Source organism: Solea senegalensis, linkage group LG13 (assembly GCF_019176455.1).
Source record: "Solea senegalensis isolate Sse05_10M linkage group LG13, IFAPA_SoseM_1, whole genome shotgun sequence".
Lineage (NCBI taxonomy): Eukaryota > Metazoa > Chordata > Actinopteri > Pleuronectiformes > Soleidae > Solea > Solea senegalensis.
The window spans coordinates 17,732,248-17,757,728 of NC_058033.1; the positions used below are offsets into that span (position 1 = coordinate 17,732,248).

The 25,481-nt window shown below is 40.8% G+C and overlaps 2 protein-coding genes across 3 annotated transcripts; both read left to right on the top strand.

The window, feature by feature from the left end:
* The first annotated feature begins 4,234 nt into the window (after positions 1–4,234).
* LOC122779752 (transgelin-like) lies at positions 4,235–10,841 on the top strand. 2 transcript variants are annotated; one of them, XM_044042348.1, is made up of 5 exons: positions 4,235–4,383; positions 9,488–9,674; positions 9,779–9,950; positions 10,111–10,210; positions 10,328–10,841. In XM_044042348.1, exons 2-5 carry the CDS (start codon positions 9,495–9,497, stop codon positions 10,476–10,478), a joined length of 603 nt encoding a protein of 200 aa, XP_043898283.1. In that variant the 5' UTR covers positions 4,235–4,383; positions 9,488–9,494; the 3' UTR covers positions 10,479–10,841. The 2 variants fall into 2 exon arrangements, with proteins under 2 accessions (XP_043898283.1, XP_043898281.1); XM_044042346.1 differs by lacking the exon at positions 4,235–4,383 and adding an exon at positions 6,650–6,798.
* Positions 10,842–16,806: 5,965 nt separating this feature from the next.
* LOC122780132 (transgelin-like) lies at positions 16,807–22,456 on the top strand. The gene is made up of 5 exons (XM_044042943.1): positions 16,807–16,947; positions 21,133–21,319; positions 21,424–21,595; positions 21,756–21,858; positions 21,947–22,456. Exons 2-5 carry the CDS (start codon positions 21,140–21,142, stop codon positions 22,095–22,097), a joined length of 606 nt encoding a protein of 201 aa, XP_043898878.1. The 5' UTR covers positions 16,807–16,947; positions 21,133–21,139; the 3' UTR covers positions 22,098–22,456.
* The last annotated feature ends 3,025 nt before the right edge of the window (positions 22,457–25,481 follow it).

Below are 25,481 nucleotides of genomic sequence, written 5' to 3' on the forward strand. Positions count from 1 at the left end.
CGATACAGTGTCATTAATCTTTTTCTTCATCTCTGTGACACGGTCTGGTCGGATTCAGGCAGCTGGCACAGCGTAACGGCTCATTGCACCCAGAAAAAAGGCTTCTGCATTATTTAATAGTCTCCTAGTAGTCTAATAGTTTCCTCCGTGTTCGGCGCCCCGTGCGGATGACGGCGCCCCTAGCATTTGCCAATACTGCCTATGCCCAGGTCCGGCTCTGGCAAGAGACGAGGTCGTGATAACCAGGCAGGCAAGGGTCGAAACACTGGAAGACAAGAACTGAGACTAGGTATGTGGGACAAGAGTGTTGGAACGCGAGACAAGGCTACAAACGAACTGGCGACGAGACAAGGCTACAAACGAACTGGCGACGAGACAAGACACAGAGAGGGTTTAAGAGCAGTGCTGATTAGGGGGTAAGTGCATGCAGGTGCGCAGGAACAATCACGGAGCAGGTGGACACAGACGAAAAAACAGGAACCTGAAACAGAGACAGGAGTGAGTGCTTACAAAATAAAACAGGAAGACAACACATGAAACGTGAAGGAGAACTCAAGACACAGAACAAAACATGACAGACAAACCAAACCATGACAGTAATATTCAATAACTAAACATCCACTTGGTCTGTGAATAACATTAAACACCATGAACTAAAGACTAATTAAAATTGCCCAACAATCCAGAGTTGAGACCAGGACACAGAGTTGCAGTCTTTCATGCTTCTCTGTGCTTCTTTCCGAGCAGTCACCAATTAAAAACCCTATAGAGACTGTGTCTGCCCCTCGACCTACTAAAGTAAAAACTAAAGTAAACAAATAAATCAATAACAAACAGAAGAGGAGTTAGACATTCTAACTTAATAAAGATTAATACCAACAATAATATAGAGTCAAATAATACCACTTTTAAATGTGGACTGTTAAATATAAGGTATCGCTCCTCAAAATCTGTTTTAATAAATGATCTAATTTCTGACAATTGTATTGATTTATTCTGTGTAACTGAAACTTGGTTACATGAAGACGATTACATTAGTCTAAATCAAGTCAACTCCACCCACTCATGCTAATACCCATATTCCTAGAAGCTCAGGCCGAGGAGGAGGTGTAGCAGCCATTTTTAATACTAGATTATTAATCAATCCCAAGCCCAAACCAGGATACTCATCGTTTGAAAGCCGTATTCTTAATCTATCCCATCCTAGTTGGAAATCACAGAAACCAATTATAATAGTCACAGTTTATCATCCACCTGCACCTTATTCAGAGTTCCTATCAGAGTTCTCTGAGTTCTTATCTGAGTTAGTGCTTAAGACAGATAAAATCATAATTGTAGGGGATTTCAACATCCATGTAGATGTTGACCATGATAGTCTTAGCTGCGCATTTAACTCGCTGTTGGAATCAATAGGTTTCATTCAACACGTTAATAAACCAACTCATTGCCTTTGTCACACCCTCGACCTTGTTTTAACTTATGGTATTAATATTGATAACTTAAACATAGTTCCTCAAAACCCTCTCCTTACTGATCATTATTTACTCACATTTAATTGTACAATAATGAACTACAATAACATAAATAAGAAATCCAGCTACAGCCGGTGCCTGTCTGATAATAATATTAATACATTCAAAGAGACAGTGCAACCTTTATTTAACTCTGTGCCATATGTCAGTACATCTGAAGGTACCTTTTGTGATTTTACTCCCGCCCTCATAGATAACCTTGTTGATAGTACAGCAGCCTCACTGCGTACTACATTAGATTGTGTTAAACCATGAGCCGAGCACCATGGTTTAACTCCAATACTCGTGCTCTTAAACAGACATTACGTAGATTAGAACGAAAATGGCGTTCCAATAACCTAGAGGAATTTTATATAGCCTGGAAAGATGGTTTTGTAGCTTACAAAAAAGCCCTACACAAAGCTAGAGTTGCCTATTATTTTTCTTTAATTGAAGAAACTAAGAATAATCATAGATTTCTTTTCAGCACTGTCGCCAGGCTGACACAGAGCCACAGCTCCACTGGACCATCTATTCCTTTAACACTGAGCAGTGATGACTTTATGAACTTTTTTGTGAATAAAATAACATCAATTAGAGAAAAATTTGATCATCTCCTCCCTCATATTGGGACAGACTCATCTTCTAGCACTAGAGCTTTAGAAGCACCAGGTGCACAGTTAGACAGTTTCTCCCCTATAGAACTCCCTGAGTTTCATCATCTAAGCCATCAACCTGTCAGTTAGATCCTATCCCCACCAAACTGTTTAAAGATGTGTTTCCTTTAATTAACAGCTCTATATTAACTCAAATTAATCTATCCTTATTAACTGGATATGTGCCCCAAACGTTTAAAATAGCAGTTATTAAACCCCTTCTCAAAAAATTGACCCTTGACCCAGATATTTTAGCTAATTGCTGAGTTATGGAGTTATTTTTGACCAGGAAATGTCATTTGACGTGCTGGTGGAAAACGTCCCGTATCTACAGCAAGGCGACGCAGAAGTATAACGTGAGTTGTTGTAACTTTATTTTATGTGACAAAATAAGGGCAACTGTGTGAGTTATATTCCGAGAAAACATGACAAATGACTGTACCTTGTCAGATGACATTTTTGTATTTGCAATGTTGTGCTGATCTGAAGAGGAGTGGAGGAAGAAGCATGAGTGGTATTTACGACAGTGCAGTTACACTCTTGTTCAGCAACTGTGGGGGCGCTTGTGAATCGAAAATCGAACATAATGCCCTCGGCTACTTGAATTATTTATACATAAATTATATTTATACATAAATTCTGCAAACGAGCAACAATAACAAGAAAACCCGATAATTATGTAAAACTGAAATATTTACAGTGTATATGTACAAATGAAAAAGCAACGATCAGCTATTTATTTACAGACTTCACTCGCAAAAGCTGAATCTGCCTTTCAGCAGGTCCTCCAGTCCTCATACAGAAGCATTAGGGGCCGGTGTCCCACCAGAGGGCGCTGATGTAAGTTCAGGGACCCAGAGCGCTTCTCAGAAACGGAACGGAGCGCTTCTCAGAAACGGAACAAAGTAAACTGTTGTATTTGAAAATAACGTGTTACTGTCAAGAATAAGGATATGTTAAAGAGAAATGAAAACAAAAGTGAGGGCTACTGACTACTTTTGTCTTGTTTGTCCTGGTGCCGGAGTGAACAGGAAGTACATTGACCTAAAACAGGTCTCTGTAATAAATGAACCAAATAACCTTTTTTCCATATAACCTCTGCTTTTCACAGCATTTATAGTAACATTTGTTACAGCAAGGAGTTCCACAGTTCAGTTCAATTGAGGGCCTTTCTATGTGGATGTCAAACAGCCAAAAAAATGGACACTTTAAGAGGTTTTTCAGAATTCAGAGTCCAGGCCATAATAGATAGTTACATCATAGTGATGGAGCAAGGTGTCATGTTCCTCAAGGGGCAGAGGAGCAGGTGTTTCTGGAGAAGCAGGTTATCAATTTGCATTTGTATTCTGACATCTTATCTCTAAAACAGGAGAACAAGTACAACAAGTAGAACAAGTAGAACAAGTGGCTAGTAATGTTGCCTCACAGCGAGCAGGTCAGTGGTTGAGATCCTGGTTCGACCGAGGGCCTTTCTGTGTGGAGTTTGCATGTTCTCCCCTTGTGCACATGGGTTTTCTCTGGGTTCTCTCTTTGGTGCTTGTATCACTATTTGAACGATTGCTTCACTTATCTGCCCCACGATAACAACCTGATCAAAATTGCAAGAATTTACATGTTGCACTGTTGGATCTTAAGACGGTTCTAAGTCGTGCTTCAAAATGCAAAAAGAAGAAATGGGAATGAGACAAAAAACAACCATTAAACTGAAATAGGCTGTTCATCAGCTGACCAAATGTTTAAGACTTTTTAAGCCTTTAAAAGCCTAACTCTTCGCAAAAATGTGTGAACTGAATGTGATTCAGTGCCATTTTCTGTCACGTATCCACACTGTCATGACCTCCTGATGGCAAAGGCAAAAAAGCTTTCAATCCTTGAACGCGGTCGGATTGTTGAGCTGCATCAGCAAGGTCTCTCACAGCGTGCCAATGGTGCCGAGGTTGGACGCTGTAAGACAGTCATTTTAAACGTCTTAAAAGATCCTGAGGGTGATGGAACAGAGAGAGGAGTGAGAGTGAGATGTGAGAAAAGAGGGCAGGACACAGATTGAAACAAGAGGCCATCAAGGCGTTTTCCTCTTGCTTTGTCATTCTGTTGAATGTGGTGAAGTCATATATTTCAGACACGGGTATTTACTGCATTCACACTCCTGTCCAGAAGAGCGGGAACACAGACACAAACGCTAACCCACCTCTGCTCACCTGAGACAACAACACAAAGTAAGTCTTATCTCATGGCCTCAATCATTAATCTCACTCTTCTCATTTCAGGTTGGGGTTATTTTGGTTTGGTTTTTGCTTTGTGGAACTTCTGCCCAACTCAGAACTACACAGGAAATACTGTATAATATATTAGACACCACACCCTCTGTGTCTGTCTCCTTCTCTCTTGTTCATATTTGATCGTGCAAAGACTCAGGCTGACATCTTAGTTTAAGTTTACTTCTATGACCCACAACGTGACTTAATCAGATGTCATTTTTCTACTTGAATATGAACTCACAACATCAAACTGCCAGTTCAAGACACTGCAGTGAAGCATGTGTCTCCCTTATGTGCTGTCACATTTATGGACCAGCATAAAGTTTTATGCATAAATGAGGGCTTTGGACTGTGAGGTGGCTTTTCACATGGTGTCGGTTCTTGTTAACTCTAGTGATTACAGTGGAGCAGTGAACTAACTAGAGTTGTCACGATACCAAAATGAGTAACCACGATACTATACCAGACAACGCATCACGGTTCCGGGTATTATCGCGATACTGTGGCCTTTCTTTTCATTATTATTATTATTATTATTATGTTTATGAACTGTAATGTATTTGTACAAGTTATAAATATTTATTAATTACTTATAATGTTGTCTGGTGCATAATAAACAAATATATGTGTATATATATATATATAATCATTCAGTTTCCTTTGCACATTAATTTATGTTTAACTAATATAAATAATCAACTTAGGATAACAAATCCACTGTATCAAATCAATTTGACAATAATGCTTCTTCTGCAACATAATAAACCATAGGGAACAAAATACAATGAACAGGAACTGATTTCCTGTGAAAACTATATTTTTATACAATTTCTATGTGCTTTATAATTTGACACCCTTGAACTCTTCATTCCTCAGCCTGTACACAGAGCATAAAGCCTAATATAAGCCAATACTAACCTGGTATTCGACATATAAATCTCGTGTTTGTGACTGTAAGCCCTGCGCGCGTCTGGGCAAGACAGAACTTTAGCTTGTTGTTTGTTTTGAAGCGAATTTCTATCGAAGCGGAGCTGTCTTCATGGAGTTCGTTCTTGCCGGCAGAAACAAAATAAATAATGAAAATAACATGTTACTGTCAAGAATAAGGAGACATTTAAGAGAAATGAAAACAAAAGTGAGGGCTACTGACTACTTTGGTCTTGTTTGTCCTGGTGCCGGAGTGAACAGGAAGTACATTGACCTAAAACAGGTCTCTGTAATGAATGAACCAAATAACCTTTTTTCCATATAACCTCTGCTTTTCACATCATTTATAGTAAAATTTGTTACAGCAAGGAGTTCCACAGTTCAGTTCAATTGAGGGCCTTTCTATGTGGATGTCAAACAGCCAAAAAAATGGACACTTTAAGAGGTTTTTCAGAATTCAGAGTCCAGGCCATAATAGATAGTTACATCATAGTGATGGAGCAAGGTGTCATGTTCCTCAAGGGGCAGAGGAGCAGGTGTTTCTGGAGAAGCAGGTTATCAATTTGCATTTGTATTCTGACATCTTATCTCTAAAACAGGAGAACAAGTACAACAAGTAGAACAAGTAGAACAAGTGGCTAGTAATGTTGCCTCACAGCGAGCAGGTCAGTGGTTGAGATCCTGGTTCGACCGAGGGCCTTTCTGTGTGGAGTTTGCATGTTCTCCCCTTGTGCACATGGGTTTTCTCTGGGTTCTCTCTTTGGTGCTTGTATCACTATTTGAACGATTGCTTCACTTATCTGCCCCACGATAACAACCTGATCAAAATTGCAAGAATTTACATGTTGCACTGTTGGATCTTAAGACGGTTCTAAGTCGTGCTTCAAAATGCAAAAAGAAGAAATGGGAATGAGACAAAAAACAACCATTAAACTGAAATAGGCTGTTCATCAGCTGACCAAATGTTTAAGACTTTTTAAGCCTTTAAAAGCCTAACTCTTCGCAAAAATGTGTGAACTGAATGTGATTCAGTGCCATTTTCTGTCACGTATCCACACTGTCATGACCTCCTGATGGCAAAGGCAAAAAAGCTTTCAATCCTTGAACGCGGTCGGATTGTTGAGCTGCATCAGCAAGGTCTCTCACAGCGTGCCAATGGTGCCGAGGTTGGACGCTGTAAGACAGTCATTTTAAACGTCTTAAAAGATCCTGAGGGTGATGGAACAGAGAGAGGAGTGAGAGTGAGATGTGAGAAAAGAGGGCAGGACACAGATTGAAACAAGAGGCCATCAAGGCGTTTTCCTCTTGCTTTGTCATTCTGTTGAATGTGGTGAAGTCATATATTTCAGACACGGGTATTTACTGCATTCACACTCCTGTCCAGAAGAGCGGGAACACAGACACAAACGCTAACCCACCTCTGCTCACCTGAGACAACAACACAAAGTAAGTCTTATCTCATGACCTCAATCATTAATCTCACTCTTCTCATTTCAGGTTGGGGTTATTTTGGTTTGGTTTTTGCTTTGTGGAACTTCTGCCCAACTCAGAACTACACAGGAAATACTGTATAATATATTAGACACCACACCCTCTGTGTCTGTCTCCTTCTCTCTTGTTCATATTTGATCGTGCAAAGACTCAGGCTGACATCTTAGTTTAAGTTTACTTCTATGACCCACAACGTGACTTAATCAGATGTCATTTTTCTACTTGAATATGAACTCACAACATCAAACTGCCAGTTCAAGACACTGCAGTGAAGCATGTGTCTCCCTTATGTGCTGTCACATTTATGGACCAGCATAAAGTTTTATGCATAAATGAGGGCTTTGGACTGTGAGGTGGCTTTTCACATGGTGTCGGTTCTTGTTAACTCTAGTGATTACAGTGGAGCAGTGGACTAACTAGAGTTATCACGATACCAAAATGAGTAACCACGATACTATACCAGACAACGCATCACGGTTCCGGGTATTATCGCGATACTGTGGCCTTTCTTTTCATTATTATTATTATTATTATTATGTTTATGAACTGTAATGTATTTGTACAAGTTATAAATATTTATTAATTACTTATAATGTTGTCTGGTGCATAATAAACAAATATATGTGTATATATATATATATAATCATTCAGTTTCCTTTGCACATTAATTTATGTTTAACTAATATAAATAATCAACTTAGGATAACAAATCCACTGTATCAAATCAATTTGACAATAATGCTTCTTCTGCAACATAATAAACCATAGGGAACAAAATACAATGAACAGGAACTGATTTCCTGTGAAAACTATATTTTTATACAATTTCTATGTGCTTTATAATTTGACACCCTTGAACTCTTCATTCCTCAGCCTGTACACAGAGCATAAAGCCTAATATAAGCCAATACTAACCTGGTATTCGACATATAAATCTCGTGTTTGTGACTGTAAGCCCTGCGCGCGTCTGGGCAAGACAGAACTTTAGCTTGTTGTTTGTTTTGAAGCGAATTATCTATCGAAGCGGAGCTGTCTTCATGGAGTTCGTTCTTGCCGGCAGAAACAAAATAAATAATGAAAATAACGTGTTACTGTCAAGAATAAGGAGACATTTAAGAGAAATGAAAACAAAAGTGAGGGCTACTGACTACTTTGGTCTTGTTTGTCCTGGTGCCGGAGTGAACAGGAAGTACATTGACCTAAAACAGGTCTCTGTAATGAATGAACCAAATAACCTTTTTTCCATATAACCTCTGCTTTTCACAGCATTTATAGTAAAATTTGTTACAGCAAGGAGTTCCACTGTTCAGTTCATTTGAGGGCCTTTCTATGTGGATGTCAAACAGCCAAAAAAATTGACACTTTAAGAGGTTTTTCAGAATTCAGAGTCCAGGCCATAATAGATAGTTACATCATAGTGATGGAGCAAGGTGTCATGTTCCTCAAGGGGCAGAGGAGCAGGTGTTTCTGGAGAAGCAGGTTATCAATTTGCATTTGTATTCTGACATCTTATCTCTAAAACAGGAGAACAAGTACAACAAGTGGCTAGTAATGTTGCCTCACAGCAAGAAGGTCAGTGGTTGAGATCCTGGTTCGACCGACGGCCTTTCTGTGTGGAGTTTGCATGTTCTCCCCATGTGCACGTGGGTTTTCTCTGGGTTCTCTGGTTTCCCCCACAGTCCAGAAATTAGAAATGTACTTGAACAGTTCAGCCAGCTATTTACTAACAGGCTCACAGTAAATCAGTCCTGCAGCTGACTGATCGATATTGCTACGCCGTCATTTGGACACATGTTTATGAGCGTAGTACAAAAGTCAAAGTGCAGGCCAGTGTGAGGCCTCAAGCAGCTGCTGAATGTTGTTTGGGCATGCTGGGACACCGCAGAGGGAACGCCTTTGATTGAGAAAGATATTGTTCAAGAGTTCATGTTTGGATAAATACTTCACCCTTGTTATTGTCGCAAACTGGCTCTGAAACAATGTCATGGACAGGAAGACAATTCTCCACAGCTTTACCTCAGACAATGAACAGAGACACAAATGCAATCTGTGGCCAGCGGCACTCCAGTGTGGAGCTGCGGGACACACAGATGATTTGTCACACTATCAACACATATTGTGAAAGACTGCCAAACCTGTGTGTCTTTTTAAGGACATGTTTTTGGTCCTCACAAATTTAAAGATCGTTTTGAGGTTTAAGTTAGGCTTAGGTTAAGGGATAGGATTAGGCTTTTAGTTGGGATGATTGTGGTTAGGGTAAGGGGCATGGCTGTACAAGAATGTCTGCTTGTTCCAGGTATTACTCATTTTGTGTAATAAATAATTTGCAAAGCCACAATATGGGGATGTGTCTTGCTTATGTGGACAAAAATCAACTCCTGTTAACATTAATTATTACATTTTAAGGTTAGGCCAGTGGTTTAAGGTAAGAGCAAGTCTCCATGAAACAAGTGTAAGTCAAAATAATGTCCTGTGAAACCATGGAAACCAGATTGTGTGTGTGTGTGTGTGCTTTTCTGGCCTTGAGGGGCAGAGCACATAAGTTATGATACATATGAGAAACTGATTTTCGTACATTTTTAACAGATGACGCAATCCAATCATACATGTCTTTTACAACATAACTATGATTCCCTGCCAACAGGATTGACATGTCAAACAGAGGTCAAAGCTATGGTATGAGCCGTGAGGTTCAGAATAAGATTGATGAGAAATACGACCAAGAACTGGAGGAAAGGCTGGTGGAATGGATAATGTGTCAGTGTGGCTCTGGTGTGGAGCGGCCTGAGCCCGGCAGGGTCGGCTTCCAAACGTGGCTCAAGGACGGATGTGTAAGTGTTTGCCTGAACATAAATATCTCAAAACAGGATTGTAATTTAGATTAGTGTGCTTTAAACAGACTTTGGAAGGATATGCTCTTTGTTTGTGCATCTAGGTGCTGTGTGAACTCATCAACAGCCTGTCTGGAGCCAACAAGCCCATCAGAGTTATCAAGAGCTCCACCATGCCTTTTAAACAGATGGAGCAAATCTCCTTGTTCCTCCACGCTGTGGATAGCTATGGAGTCACTAAAGCGGATATGTTCCAGACTGTGGACCTTTATGAAGGTAAGACCAGGAACAGAACCCATGTATTTTGTTACAACAGAGACATTTAAGTGACTTGCAGATTTATTGCAGAATATATGAGGAAATGCAGCTCAATTAAGTCACAGACTCGTCCGTGTATTTGATCCATCTATTCATTTGAGACTGTGCGTGTGTTCAGGCACAGACATGGTTTCTGTCCAGAGGACTCTGATTGCTCTGGTGAGGAAGAGTATGAACAATTTGAATTACAAAGGAGATCCCCATTTTCTGAGTTTCTTGTGAGTATCAGCATGTCCCTTTCATGTATGAACCAGTTCAATAAAACAAAGGAGTTCTCATTTTCTCTGATGAATGACATTTTTTTTAATGAGGGTTGTGTGTTTCTCTGTGTGCAGAGAGAAACAAGAGAACAGGTGGGATTTCTCAGAGGAACAGCTGAGCCAAGGCAAAAATGTCATTGGCCTGCAAATGGGCCCAAATCAAGGAGCATCTCAATCTGGAATGACACCCTATGGTCTAACCAGGCAGATTGAGGACAACCCCTGAAGCCAAGCACTGCTGCTACCAACACACTCCTCCTCTCTGTCCTCTAAAACACATGGAGAACAAACTCTGACTCTTACCTTGGTACCTTAACTGGACCAAAACAGGGACCAGTGAGAATATGCACACATGTACACACACGCACATGTACGCACACACACACACACATACAAACACAAATTCCATATTGTCCATAAGTTTTATCTTAATCTTTTAAGCCATTGAATACATCTTACATCATCATTTATTTTTTTCAAATAAAAATCAACTCAATCGTCAGAGACTTGTAACTCGCTTAAGCTACATAATTCATCATATTCAACTTAAAGTTTATTATTTCTATCTAATAAAACATTTGGTCACTTATTTTGTTATCTCTCTCTCTCTGTTTTGGTATATTAAGAACTGTCTTTGCAATTTGTTCAACTGTCATAGTTGCTCATCTGAAAACATTTCAGTAATGAGTAATTTCACTCATATCTGCAGAACAACCAACTATAAAGCCACTTCAACTTTAGTGAATGATAAAGAGCAAATCGTTCGGTGTATTAGATAGTCTCTCACACCTCTGTTCATTATTTTAGTACTGGAATCAACTGAAAGTAGCAGCTGCATAAAAAATAATAAAGTTTGATTTCACTGTAAAAAGAAGCCTCCTGTTTGCTGAACAGCATGAACACACCCACAGACACACAAGTAACACACCTTATGAGATATCATCACCACTGAGTATAATGTCATCTCAATTCACTGAAGACAACCAGTTATTAGTTGCTAATGCCGTGTATCACAAGTGTCAAACTCAAGGCCCGCCATGCAATTGTATTTGGCCCACGGGACGTCTTATGTCTTTTCCTGCTGACTCACTGATAAGTACCACACTTATCAAGTTACCTCGACGGTAAAACAAATAAATAAATAAAATGTGGACTTTGGGGCCACACGGTTGGTGTAGTGGTTAGGGCTCTTGCCTTTGCAACAAGACACGGGTTCGAGCTAGGGCTGGACTAGGAGCAAAAAAATGGCCCTGGCATTTTTGGCCAATGTCGGCATTGTGTTGCGTAAACAATTTAAATAAAGCACAGTAGCCTACATGGAAGAGAGAAACCATGTTAAAAAAAATGATATGCTCTTTCACTACTCACAGAAACTTTCATCTTGGGAGAGATGGCTACAGTGCCACAATTATTCCCATCTTGAAGTGAAAGTGGCTGTCAAAGAAACACTGCTAGATATGTCTTTTCATTGTTTAATGAATGAGCATACTGTTTATTTTTGGAATCGATTCATCTGTTGATTATTTCCTCGATTAATCGAGTATTCTTTTGTCCATAAAATGTTAAAAAATGTCGATCAGTGTTTAACAAACCTGGAAGTCATGATTCAAAAAAACTTGTTGAGAACTCTAAAACCGATTAATGGATTATCAAAAAAGTCACTGGTTACCTAGCAATGACTATCATATATTTTGGCAAAGCAATGTTTCATTAATATTACATGATAATAATAATAACTGTAATCGTTAACACCTGCAAACTATTACTTTATGGCAAGTTAAAATAACACTGTAAGTTGGACAGTCATAGCATTATTTGTAAACAAAGGCTATAAACGCACACACACACACACAGGACTGGGAGCTTACATTGGACTAGCTAGCTCAATATCCTTCAAGAAATTCAACCAATGGGCCTGTTTCGTGTCTCAAATACTGTCACGGTCGAATGTTTATAATAAATATACTTTTGTGATTAAATTATGACAGCCCCGGGCCGGCCCAAAAATGTGCGTCCATGCCTGTTTGGACAACACAGTCTCACACCCAGCGCGTCAAAGGCCGATGCTTGGTCAGGGGCCTTTGGTGTTACTGACTAAAATGGCATCGCATACAAACCCGATGCAGGGGGCTTTCAACTCATTCCAATGTAATCCCATCTGCAGCGATATTTGAAGCTCAGAGCGGGTGCCCCTACCACCCATTCACTTCAGTATTAACCCGACCACGGTGCATACATACGCTATGAGCATCCGTCTCATTGGCTAATGGAAGACCTGACACCCGGAAGTATTCACTTTACTGTCAGTTTTCATGTTAACAGGGATTTTACAATGATATCTGCGACACTTCTCAACACAAAGACACCAGTTTGTGCTTGTTAATTACACAAAAGTGACGGGTTAAATTGTATGGGCATCATTTTTCTTGTTTTTGATTTTGATTTTGTTTGGGATAGCTGAAGTCACTACACTCTCCACAATCCTCAGCGGTCGTTGCTAGAGAGACGACGCCAGTCCGCAAATCTGTTCTTAGACAATTTATTTCAAAATGAACTAGAATATGAATGTGAAATGATTAAAAGTGATTAATAATCAAACACCAACACTACATTACTGTCCCACACCACAGTCTACGTCCCTTGTTGCTCGGGAGACGATGGTACCACACTATGGGTCAGTTTGGATCGGTAGGTTGGTTGCAGTATCTCCTGTGACTGTGCAGTCTGATTTTTCAGAGGCAGATTTTGCTGCAGTTTTTACATGTTTATCCCTCTCTTGGCTTGAAATGAAAAAAAAATAATCTAATTTTGGCATAACATTATTGTATAATGTTTATTTATTGTTTATATTTTTTCATTTCATTACAAAACTGAAGGCATTTTTAGCCTTTATGAGTCAGGCTCCAGCAGTAACTATAGAGGAATAAAGTTGATGAGCCATACAATGAAGTTATGGGAAAGAGTAGTGGAAACTAGACTTAGAGCAGAAGTCAGCATTTGTGAGTAGAGTAAGAGTACTGTACTCCGTCTGTTAGAGACCTCTGTTGTATACCATTGGTGTGTGTGTTAAACCAAGATTCTACCCTCTCATGAGGAATTTCCTGTTTGCTTCTCAATGCAATGTAATGCCCATTTTTAACATATTCAAAATAAAAGCTGTCTTCTTCTGTTAACTTCTAAATGCAGTTGCGCAGCTTGATAGTTCAAGATTTTACTCAGATGACGTGAAGGGGGATAAAGATTGTGTGTTGTAGACGTTGCTGGCAGTTTCTGAGGCGGTAGGGGGGCAGGGGGCTTATATCTTTGAAACAGACAAATGCCCATATAAAATGCATATAAAATCTAAAAATTAAATATTACAACTAAAAGTAGCCTCCTGACTAAAATGGACTATGCAACAATGAAACTGTATGATAGAACAGATGATGGAAATATGACTACACTAGTGCAAGGACAAGAAATGATAACAGAATAAGCCACTCCCCTTCCTATATGTTATTTTATTTCAAATGTTAAGAGGTTATAATATCCATGTTTTTTTATGTTTTGTATATGTTTTGTTCTGTGTCGCTCACAAAATAGTATCTGTGCTTCAGTTTCTGTGATGAGAAGTAGCTCATACAGAGAGGTGTGGTTTCTCCTTTTGGCCACATGGTGGAGTATCTGCTAAAGTCAGCCAAGCATATGTGTATGAGAGCAGTCTCCTGCCTGTTCCATGGCGATAGCAGAGCGCCAGAGAAATGTCAGTCAGTCATCATCTAACCGCTTTATCCTCCACCAGAGGGTCGCGGGGGGTGCTGTGCCAATCTCAGCTACATAGGGCGATAGGCGGGGTACACCCTGGACAGTTCGCCAGTCCATCGCAGGGCCACACACAGATAGAGACAAACAACCATTCACTCTCACACTCACTCCTACGGTCAATTTAGAGTGTCCAATTTACCTAATCCCCACATTGCATGTTTTTGGACTGTGGGAGGAAGCCAGAGAACCCGGAGAGAACCCACGCACACACGGGGAGAACATGCAAACTCCATGCAGAAAGGCCCTTGTTCCAACCGGGGCTCGAACCCGGGTCTTCTCGCTGCAAGGCGAGAGTGCTAACCACTACACCACCGTGTGTCCCGCCAGAGAAATGTATTTTATAAAAAATATTTCAGTGTGAGAAATACAATGTGTGATACTTGAGATCCCTGTAGTGGACAGACCTTAGTGGAGTACTGACTTAACAGACACATTGAAAAATATTGCATTATACTAGAATATTTTGGAGCAGTTTGCTGCTGAAATCTTATTCCCTACTGGTTTACTTGAATTATTTATACACAAATTCTACTGATACATAAATTCTCCAAATGAACAACTATAACAAGAAAACCCAATAATTATGTAAAACTGAAATGCTGTAAGGGGCTGCACGGTTGTTGTAGTGGTTATCGCTCTTGCCTTTACAGCAGGGGTGTCAAACTCATTTTTGTTCAGGGGCCACATGCAGCACAATATGATCTCAAGGGGGCCGGACCAGTAAAAATAGCAAAATAATAGAATAATAACCTATGAACAACAAGAACTCCTTTGTTTTTTCTCCTTTGTTTTACATTTAATGAAGGATAATTTTACAAAACATGACATTTCTTGAAAAATATAAGTGCAATTTCAACAATATCATGCCTAAATGTACTATTTACACAGCACACTGGATCTATAAAGGCACAAACATTTAGTCACGGGTATCTGGAGCATTTGACATTACGTTTAGATTAGTGTGAAATTTTAACAAATTCATCCTGTGGGCCAGATTGGACCCTCTGGCGGGCCGGTTCTGGCCCCCGGGCCGTATGTTTGACACCCCTGCTTTACAGTAAGAACACCTGGGTTCGAGCCCCGGTTGGAACAAGGGCCTTTCTGCATGGAGTTTACATGTTCTCCCCGTGTGTAATATGGGGATTAGGTAAATTGGACACCCTAAATTGACCGTAGGTGTGAGTGAATGGTTGTTTGTCTCCATGTGTATGTGGCCCTGCGATGGACTGGCGAACTGTCCAGGGTGCACCCCCCCGTGACCCCCTGGTGGAGGATAAAGTGGTAGATGATGGATGGATGAAATGCTTTTATTTACAGTGTATATGTACAAATGAAAAAGCAACAATCAGCTATTTATCTACAGACTTCAATCGCAAAATCCACACAGGACTTGAGCAGAAATGACTCCGCTGTTGCGTATGTTTCTACAACACTGTCAATCAAAAACTGGATCTGCCTTTCAGCAGGTCCTCCAGTCCTCATACAGAAGCCCAGCACCTGCACTCACCTACTGCTTCCCCGGAAGCAGTGGCGTCTTTGCATTAGGGGCCGTGCCCCACCAGAGGGCGCTGATGTGCAGGGGAGGATTATAAAGTTTCCCTGTGTCAAAAATGTCGATTCAACTTTTTCCCCAATGAAATGTCCGCAGTTTTCATTTGATGAACGCAATTTCCTCTGTAGACACATTGTGTAGTTGTATTTGAATAGTTGGTTGTGCCGGATGCTGCGCGTCCTCTGTTTCCGGTCGGTGGGGCCTGGGTGAGATATCCTGCTGCACGTGCATGTGTGTGTACAGCAGAAGTTCAGGAACCCAGAGCTCTTGTCATTGGCTGATTTGAAGCACATACACAAGAGACCACTGCCTGGAAGTGACCTTGTTGCTGCATTTGTCAAGGTCACTGCAGTGAAAAAAACTATTCCGTGCCAACCAATCTCCAAACACAAGAAGAAGGAATATAAGATATATAAGAAATATTATCCTGCAACAAAAGCACTCTCAGGTTATAATTATTAACTACTGTGTAGGTGTTCTTGTGGTTACACATTACATAAGTGGGTGTGGACTCAGTCAATGACATCATACATTCATACGCAAGTACTCAGTGTTTTCATGCCTGATATCATTGTCTCCTCTCAAATCTCTGCCACGTTCAGACTTGCTCGTCTCAGTGAGGTTGACGTGACTGGCGTGATTCAGAGGGACTGTCTGTGCTTGTTGTCATAGAAAACATCTGGATCTACAACTGTGGCTGCTGTGAAGCAGTGTTAACAGCTGAGCTGCTACTGTTTTAGTTGACTAAATTCGATTTGTGTTTGTTTGTATTATTTAAATGTTTCCCTACCAACCAAACTCACCTCAGTTGTCTCGCCTACATTGCTGCTCCTTTCTCCCATATAAAACCATATCTATATTCCACTTTTTTGTAGGGTACATTAAGTATTTCTTAAAATGCTTCTTTTTCTTGTCACTGTATTTGCTCCTAATCCTGCCTTTTTGTGGAGCAACAGAGAAAAAAATGTGCAGAATTCTTTTCACTGACCACACCAAACTCTCCAGTCACATGCTCTCTTTTTCCTTCCTGTCCTTCTCCTAAAAATGAATTTACAGTTTGAGTGGGGAAAGAGAGAGAGAGCAAGTCAGACAGACAGAGAGGGAGAGAGAGAGAGAGAGAGAGAGAAAAGAGCGAGAGTGTGAGAAAGAGAAAAGAGGGCGGGACACAGATTGAAACAAGAGGCCATGAAGGCGTTTTCCTCTTGCTTCCTCTGTTGAATGTGGTGAAGTCATATATTTCAGACACGGGTATTTACTGCATTCACACTCCTGTCCAGAAGAGCGGGAACACAGACACAAACGCTAACCCACCTCTGCTCACCTGAGACAACAACACAAAGTAAGTCTTATCTCATGGCCTCAATCATTAATCTCACTCTTCTCATTTCAGGTTGGGGTTATTTTGGTTTGGTTTTTGCTTTGTGGAACTTCTGCCCAACTCAGAACTACACAGGAAATACTGTATAATATATTAGACACCACACCCTCTGTGTCTGTCTCCTTCTCTCTTGTTCATATTTGATCATGCAAAGACTCAGGCTGACATCTTAGTTTAAGTTTACTTCTATGACCCACAACGTGACTTAATCAGATGTCATTTTTCTACTTGAATATGAACTCACAACATCAAACTGCCAGTTCAAGACACTGCAGTGAAGCATGTGTCTCCCTTATGTGCTGTCACATTTATGGACCAGCATAAAGTTTTATGCATAAATGAGGGCTTTGGACTGTGAGGTGGCTTTTCACATGGTGTCGGTTCTTGTTAACTCTAGTGATTACAGTGGAGCAGTGGACTAACAGTGTGCCTCAGCAGCAGCTGGAACTGTGCAGGCCAAAGAGGAACATGGACTTTCTTAGAAATAACCACGTGAATTGTGTCTCATATTTGTCCCACAAAGGCTTCCGAACAACCTTTTTGTCATTGTTAATCTTCTTTTAAGCAGAGATGATGTACCATTTTGTAGGAAATCAATAGGCAGCTCCAAGATGATGTTGCTTCATGCAGCCATGTTGCAGCGGCGAAGAAGTTGTGAAATATCTTAAAATGGATGATTGCGAGTGACTCTTGAACAAAAAGAATCAGTTACGACTGGAATCATTTGCATCAGTGTGAAAACACTGTGACACACACAGAAGCTAATCAAAGGGAAAACAGACAGAGACGGTTAAGTAATTATGCTTGAACAGTTCAGCCAGCTATTTACTAACAGGCTCACAGTAAATCAGTCCTGCAGCTGACTGATCGATATTGCTACGCCGTCATTTGGACACATGTTTATGAGCGTAGTACAAAAGTCAAAGTGCAGGCCAGTGTGAGGCCTCAAGCAGCTGCTGAATGTTGTTTGGGCATGCTGGGACACCGCAGAGGGAACGCCTTTGATTGAGAAAGATATTGTTCAAGAGTTCATGTTTGGATAAATACTTCACCCTTGTTATTGTCGCAAACTGGCTCTGAAACAATGTCATGGACAGGAAGACAATTCTCCACAGCTTTACCTCAGACAATGAACAGAGACACAAATGCAATCTGTGGCCAGCGGCACTCCAGTGTGGAGCTGCGGGACACACAGATGATTTGTCACACTATCAACACATATTGTGAAAGACTGCCAAACCTGTGTGTCTTTTTAAGGACATGTTTTTGGTCCTCACAACTTTAAAGATCGTTTTGAGGTTTAAGTTAGGCTTAGGTTAAGGGATAGGATTAGGCTTTTAGTTGGGATGATTGTGGTTAGGGTAAGGGGCATGGCTGTACAAGAATGTCTGCTTGTTCCAGGTATTACTCATTTTGTGTAATAAATAATTTGCAAAGCCACAATATGGGCATGTGTCTTGCTTATGTGGACAAAAATCAACTCCTCCAAAATAATGTCCTGTGAAACCATGGAAACCAGATTGTGTGTGTGTGTGTGTGCTATTCTGGCCTTCATGTGCTATCATGTGTCCATACATAGATAATTCTAAGCAGGAAGTGAAGAAAAGCAAGAACTATGAAAAGCTTCATATGTCAAACTTAAAAAGATGATCTAATATTTATATTTACATGCACAGTTGCTCAGGCTTGGTTAAGTATTTTACTGTTTCCATAGTGACAGCAATGTGTTTGTTGTTTAGTGTCCTGTATTCTCACAGCTGCCTTTATCAAGACAGGATGAAGGAAGTAGCAGCAGAATGAGCAAACAGGAAGCGGGGTGCAGTGAAAATCTGCTGAAGCCAACAGGAGCATTTTCAATCTTCATATAACTAACGTGACAAAATGCACATATCCTCCGGACTACCGGGTAAAAAAGAATGAATTAACATTTACAAATGTCCTCCACAGAGGACCAATTTGACTGGTAGTCAGGAGGATATAACAACTAGCACTAAACACTAAAACCTGCATTCATCGTATACCTCCTCTAATGTTTAGACATTTGGAGTATAGTATACTTTCTTCACTCTTTGGTGAGAGAAAGAGCTGAGAAGACTAAAACTCTTCTGCATTTATCTGTAATAGGGATGCTAGATATTGAATGTTTTTGTCAATATCTAATAGGAGGATATATCACGAGTGCTTGGGCAGATAACCAATACCGATACAGGTTTTAGACTCTTCTGTAGTGAAATTAACATGATATTCTCATTTCACAGCAGATGTGTATATTCATTTTCTTCATTGTGAAAAATAAATAAACATAAAAAGATGGTTTGAGAGGGCGTAAGGAGGTAGCAGACCATTCAGCCTACTGTTTTAGTCATTGGTCATATTGGGGATCTTGGCATGTTTGCCTACTCCTAAAAAAAACCCAAAGTAATCGACTAACATGATCACGAGCCCAGCCCATCGGGCCTGAAGAAGGTGGCAGAAAATCTCTGGCTCAGGCAGAGATTCTAAACACTTGTATGAGGACAGTGGGACAGTGAGACAGTGGTCAGGTGTGGTAGGTTCAAGGTGAAGATTGAATTGGATTGAAGAAACACAGGATGAGATGGAATTATCTTATTATTATAAGAGAGTGGTGTTGTTGACTAAGTGACACAGAGGAGTTTTCAAGTGGGCACCTTCCTTCATAAGCATTGAGTTGATTTAAACCCACGACGCCTCCACCGGGGTTTAGCGGTGACTTCAGGCGTCCCTGAAGCGCACCCCTCTGCTTCATCCCTATCTGCTACTTCGAGGCCCAGCAAGTGTCTTTTCGCTTCAGCCACAGCCATTGACTGCTCCTCTCAGCTGCCTCTGAGGCAGCTTTGATGGCTAGGCGCAGATTCTGGCCTCTGATTTCCAGGTCTTTGAGCAGTCTGGTGGTAGATGACGCCACAAACCCTCTGCGCCCTACTTCCACAGGGCAGACGCCGCGGCTCGCCCGTCTTCCAGGGTGGCGGCAAGGCTTTTCAAGATCATCAGGGATCTGTTCTGAGCTCCTTCTTGTTTGCAATGGTGATGGACAGGTTGACAGATGAGGTCAGGCAAGAGTCTCCATGGACTATGTTGTTTGCAGATGATATTGTAATGTGTAGTGAGAGTAGACACGGGAGAGTAGAGGATTGAAGGTTAGTAGGAGCAAGACAGAATACTGTGAATGGCAGGAAGTAGAGGTAGAGAGGTAGAGAGGTGAAGAATAATGAGCAGGCAGGGTGGAGTGGGTGGAGACAAGTGTCAAGGGTGAGTGCAAGTGAAGGTCTAAAAGACGTTAGTGAGACCTGCTATGAAGTATGGCTTGGAGACAGGAGGTGGAGCTGGAGGTGGCAGAGCTGAAGATGCTGAGCTGTTCGATGGGAGTGACCAGGATGGACAGGATTAAAAATTAGCATATTGGAGGGACTGCTCAGATTGAATGGTTTGGAGATAAAATAAGAGACCCAAGGTTGAGATGGTTTGGTCACATGCAGAGGAGGGATAGTGATTATACTGGACAAAGAAGGTTGAAGATGGAGCTGCCAGGCAGGATAAAAAGAGAACGACCACAGTGAAGGTTTATGGATGTTGTGAAGGAGAACATGAGGACAGTGGTTGTAACAGAAGAGGACAAAAGGAATGGGGCAAGATAGAGGCAGATGTTCTGCTGAGGTGACGCCTAGAGGAAGAAGAATAAGATACAAAACCAAACAATAAAATAATGATATTCACTGTTTGGTTTCACAAAAAATATTTTAAAATGTTTTAACTTATCGACTTAAGAACCCCTGCTAAACCAACTTTAACACTGGTGTTTGACTAAAGCTAGTTGCCCCCCCATTTCCAGACTTTGAGCTGAGCAACGCTAACTATCCAACACTACAACATGTCGTAAATATCTTGTAACTCACCACTAGACTATTTTAATCATATGTTTGTTTTGACTATAAAATAGGCATAAAACCGGATCTGAAACACATGCACAGATTAGGAAAAGGAATCCAGTTCGAAAGTACACAAGGTGTGTGGGTGTGAGCAGGGACTTGAATGTGAATGCTGACACTCATATGTCATAAAACATAAGATATAATCCTAAGGTTGCTGAGGTTGTTGATTTACAAATCTAACTTTCCCTGCCAACAGGATTGACATGTCAAACAGAGGTCAAAGCTATGGTATGAGCCGTGAGGTTCAGAATAAGATTGATAAGAAATACGACCAAGAACTGGAGGAAAGGCTGGTGGAATGGATAATGTGTCAGTGTGGCTCTGGTGTGGAGCGGCCTGAGCCCGGCAGGGTCGGCTTCCAAACGTGGCTCAAGGACGGATGTGTAAGTGTTTGCCTGAACATAAATATCTCAAAACAGGATTGTAATTTAGATTAGTGTGCTTTAAACAGAGTTTGGAAGGATATGCTCTTTGTTTGTGCATCTAGGTGCTGTGTGAACTCATCAACAGCCTGTCTGGAGCCAAAAAGCCCATCAGAGTTATCAAGAGCTCCACCATGCCTTTTAAACAGATGGAGCAAATCTCCTTGTTCCTCCACGCTGTGGAAAGCTATGGAGTCACTAAAACGGATATGTTCCAGACTGTGGACCTTTATGAAGGTAAGACCAGGAACAGAACCCATGTATTTCGTTGCAACAGAGACATTTAAGCGACTTGCAGATTTATTGCAGCATATATGAGGAAATGAAGCTCAATTAAGTCACAGACTCGTCCGTGTATTTGATCCATCTATTCATTTGAGACTGTGCGTGTGTTCAGGCACAGACATGGCTACTGTCCAGAGGACTCTGATGGCTCTGGGGTGTTTGGCAGTCACAAAGGATGATGGGAATTACAAAGGAGATCCCAATTGGTTCCATAGGTGAGTATCAGCATGTCCCTTCTCATGTATGAACCAGTTCAATAAAACAAAGGAGTTTAATGAGGGTTGTGTGTTTCTCTGTGTGCAGGAAGGCACAAGAGAACAGGAGGGATTTCTCAGAGGAACAGCTGAGCCAAGGCAAAAATGTCATTGGCCTGCAAATGGGCACAAATAAAGGAGCATCTCAAGCTGGAATGACAGGCTATGGTCAATCCAGGCAGATTATTAACAACCCCTGAAGCCAAGCACTGCTGCTACCCTGCTCCAACACACTCCTCCTCTCTGTCCTCTAAAACACATGGGGAACAAACTCTGACTCTTACCTTGGTACCTTAACTGGACCAAAACAGGGACCAGTGAGAATATGCACACATGTACAACACACACACACACACACACATACACACACAAATTCCATATTGTCCATAAGTTTTATCTTAATCTTTTAAGTCATTGAATACATCTTACATCATCATTTATTTTTTTCAAATAAAAATCAACTCAATCGTCAGAGACTTGTAACTAGCTTAAGCTACATAATTCATCATATTCAACTTAAAGTTTATTATTTCTATCTAATAAAACATTTGGGAACTTATTTTGTTATCTCTCTCGCTCTGTTTTGGTATATTAAGAACTGTCTTTGCAATTTGTTCAACTGTCATAGTTGCTCATCTGAAAAGATTTCAGTAATGAGTAATTTCACTCATATCTGCAGAACAACCAACTATAAAGCCACTTCAACTTTAGTGAATTATAAAGAGCAAATTGTTCGGTGTATTACAGGGGTCACCAACTACATTTGTCGGAGGGCCAGAATTTTACTGGACATTCACCTTGGGGGCCGGACCCTCAAATAAAATGAAATAAAAATCAAATTTTGGCATAACATTATTATTATTTAATGTTCATTTATTGTTTATATTTTTTCATTTCATTACAAAACTGAAGGCATTTTTAGCCTTTATGAGTCAGGCTCCTATCACTTATACCACAGTCAACCACCAGGAGTGATAGAGATATTTTGCCTCAACTCAATTCAAGTAAACTTTATTTATAGAGCACAAACACAGCTGAAACAAAGCCTCGATATGGCTGTCGACACTGGCTGCTGCGCTAATTCAGTTCCAGTTAGTGGAAGGAAAAGGCCTCTTAACACAGGTTGGCTGAAATGGCACTCTCAAAGGCCATGAAACGAAAAGTTGATGCGGAAAACAGATCCTTTAATGACGAGTGGACTGAAAAGGATGAATTTATCATGCCAACCTTCAGAAATGCGTTACCTGTATGCCTCATTTGCAACAAAATAAAATATAATCTGCGCCGTCACCACAACATTAAACACACACATTTCAAGGATTCAGTTGCTTTAATAGCGTGGACCACATAGGGCTGGGCGATATGGACTAAAAGTCATATCTGGATATTTCTTAGCTGAATGGCGATACTCGATATATATCTCTATATTTTTTCTGTGTTGTAATTGGATTTTCCCCTAAAGCATTATAGCATATTAGAACAAATGTTTTCCAGAGGCAAACCCTTTCAAAAATAAACAAACAGTCCATTATAAGTTTAAGCTACATGCCAAATGTCAGAGGTCACTGAAATAAAATGCTCCTTGAAAAAAATAAAACAAATCTCTTTCCTGTATGACAATAATATACAGTAATTAATTCACAAATACAATACTGTTACAATTTTAACAGAAATAAAAACGAACTTAATACAATTGGAACAAACATGACTTATAAAATAAAAATTGTATCTGTGAAAATCACACAGCTTGTTGATATGATGCATAGATGGATTTAGTATATGACGGATTACAAAGTTTCTAAATGTTATTAATCTGACAGATATGCTGCTTTATCATCGGTGATTGTGAAGTCTTCCTGTCTGCAGTTTTATCTACCACCACTAGATGTCACTGTAGAGTTCCATGTGGCGAGAAAGTTAAAAACTCTGTGAAATAGGAACACTGTCGCCGGGTGCGGTGGCGCGCGCCTGTAATCCAAGTTACCGGGAGGCTGAGTCTGGCGGATCGTTTGAGCTCAGGAGCTCTGAGCTCCAGTGGACTATGTCGAGCGGGTGTCCGCACTAAGTTCGGTATCGATATGGTTCTCCTGGGGGAGCCCGGGATCACCAGGTCGTCTAAGGAGGGGTGCACCGACCCAGGCCGGACACGGAGCAGGTCAAAGCCCCCGTGCCGCTCAGTAGTGGGATCGCGCCCGTGAATAGACGCTGGAGAGCAGCCTGAGTAAAACAGCGAGACGCAGACTTTTGTTTTTACACAAACACATACGCACATCACACACCTTCATCTCCCATGCTTTATATTATTATTCAACTAAACCTACACCAAGCTGGTCTTCTACAGGTCTTCTACAGCGCCTCCACCTGGAGGACACCAGCTACTACACCACACACTACCAAGCCGTATGATCTTGCAATAAGTGAATTATTTCAAGTGAGGTTATTTAGTGAGTTAGTGGTCACAATATTTATATGTCCCCAGTCATCCAGCTCTTAGATTAGAGATTAGCTATCAGTAACTGAATTTCCAAGATTTAAACTGATTTAAAAAATCCGATTGTGAGAGGTTTCGTGAAAGGCGCTTTATAAATCCAAGTTATTGTTATTATTACTATTATTATTATTATCATGAGGAAAGAGCAAAGTCAAAGTTAGAGCAGGGGTTTGGAGGCAAAGGAAGAGTCCTACTCAAGGCTTCATAGCACTTCTCAAAATGCCATACTTTTCACAAATGATGTAAACCTGCATTGAAAAACAGGTTGTGCTTTTGAATGAAGGCTGATCATTACACCATCATTACAAGGTTTGGGAAAAACCAATCAACCTTTTTTAATAGGTTTGATATTTCATTGTGCAAAAAACTGAGTAATCAAGAAAATTGACATACTAATTGATTATAAAAAGAACTATTAGTGGCAGCTAGAAATAAGTTCATGAAATCATCAAAAACGACATAAAATGTAACCTTTAATTTTACTAAAAACCTGTGTTGTAGTATTTGTATTCAAAGGTCAGATTATCTATCACTTTTCTTAGATGTTTCCTCTATAGTGTGTGTGAACTATGAACCAGCTAGTTCCCGCCTCCTCAGCTCGAGCTGAACGATAACTCTAACACACCAAGAGAGGCGGGACTTAAGGCAGAACAGCCAATCATCATGTTTGAGGGAACAACAAGCGAGGGAGGGGCAGAGGAGTCCGCCGCAGCGAGCGCAGACACAGAGCGGCCAGAGAAACGGAGCGACTGTCGTGAGGCGTTTGTGCAAAACTGAGGAAAAACTGCAGAAAAAGTGTGGGTGTTTAACCCTCTCACCGGGAAAGTGTGGGTGTTAATAACCCTCTCACCGAAAAGTGTGGGTGTTTAACCCTTCTCACCGAAAAGTGTGGGTGCGGGAAAGTAACCCTCTCACCGAAAAGTGTGGTGCGGTTTAACACCGAAAAGCTTAACCCTCTCACCGAAAAGTGTGGGTGTTTAAACGGAAAAGTGTGGTGTCACGACCTGGAAAAGTGTGGGTGTTTAACCCTCTCACTGGGAAAAGTGGAAAAGTGTGGGTGTTTAATAACCCTCTCACTGGGAAAAGTGTGGGT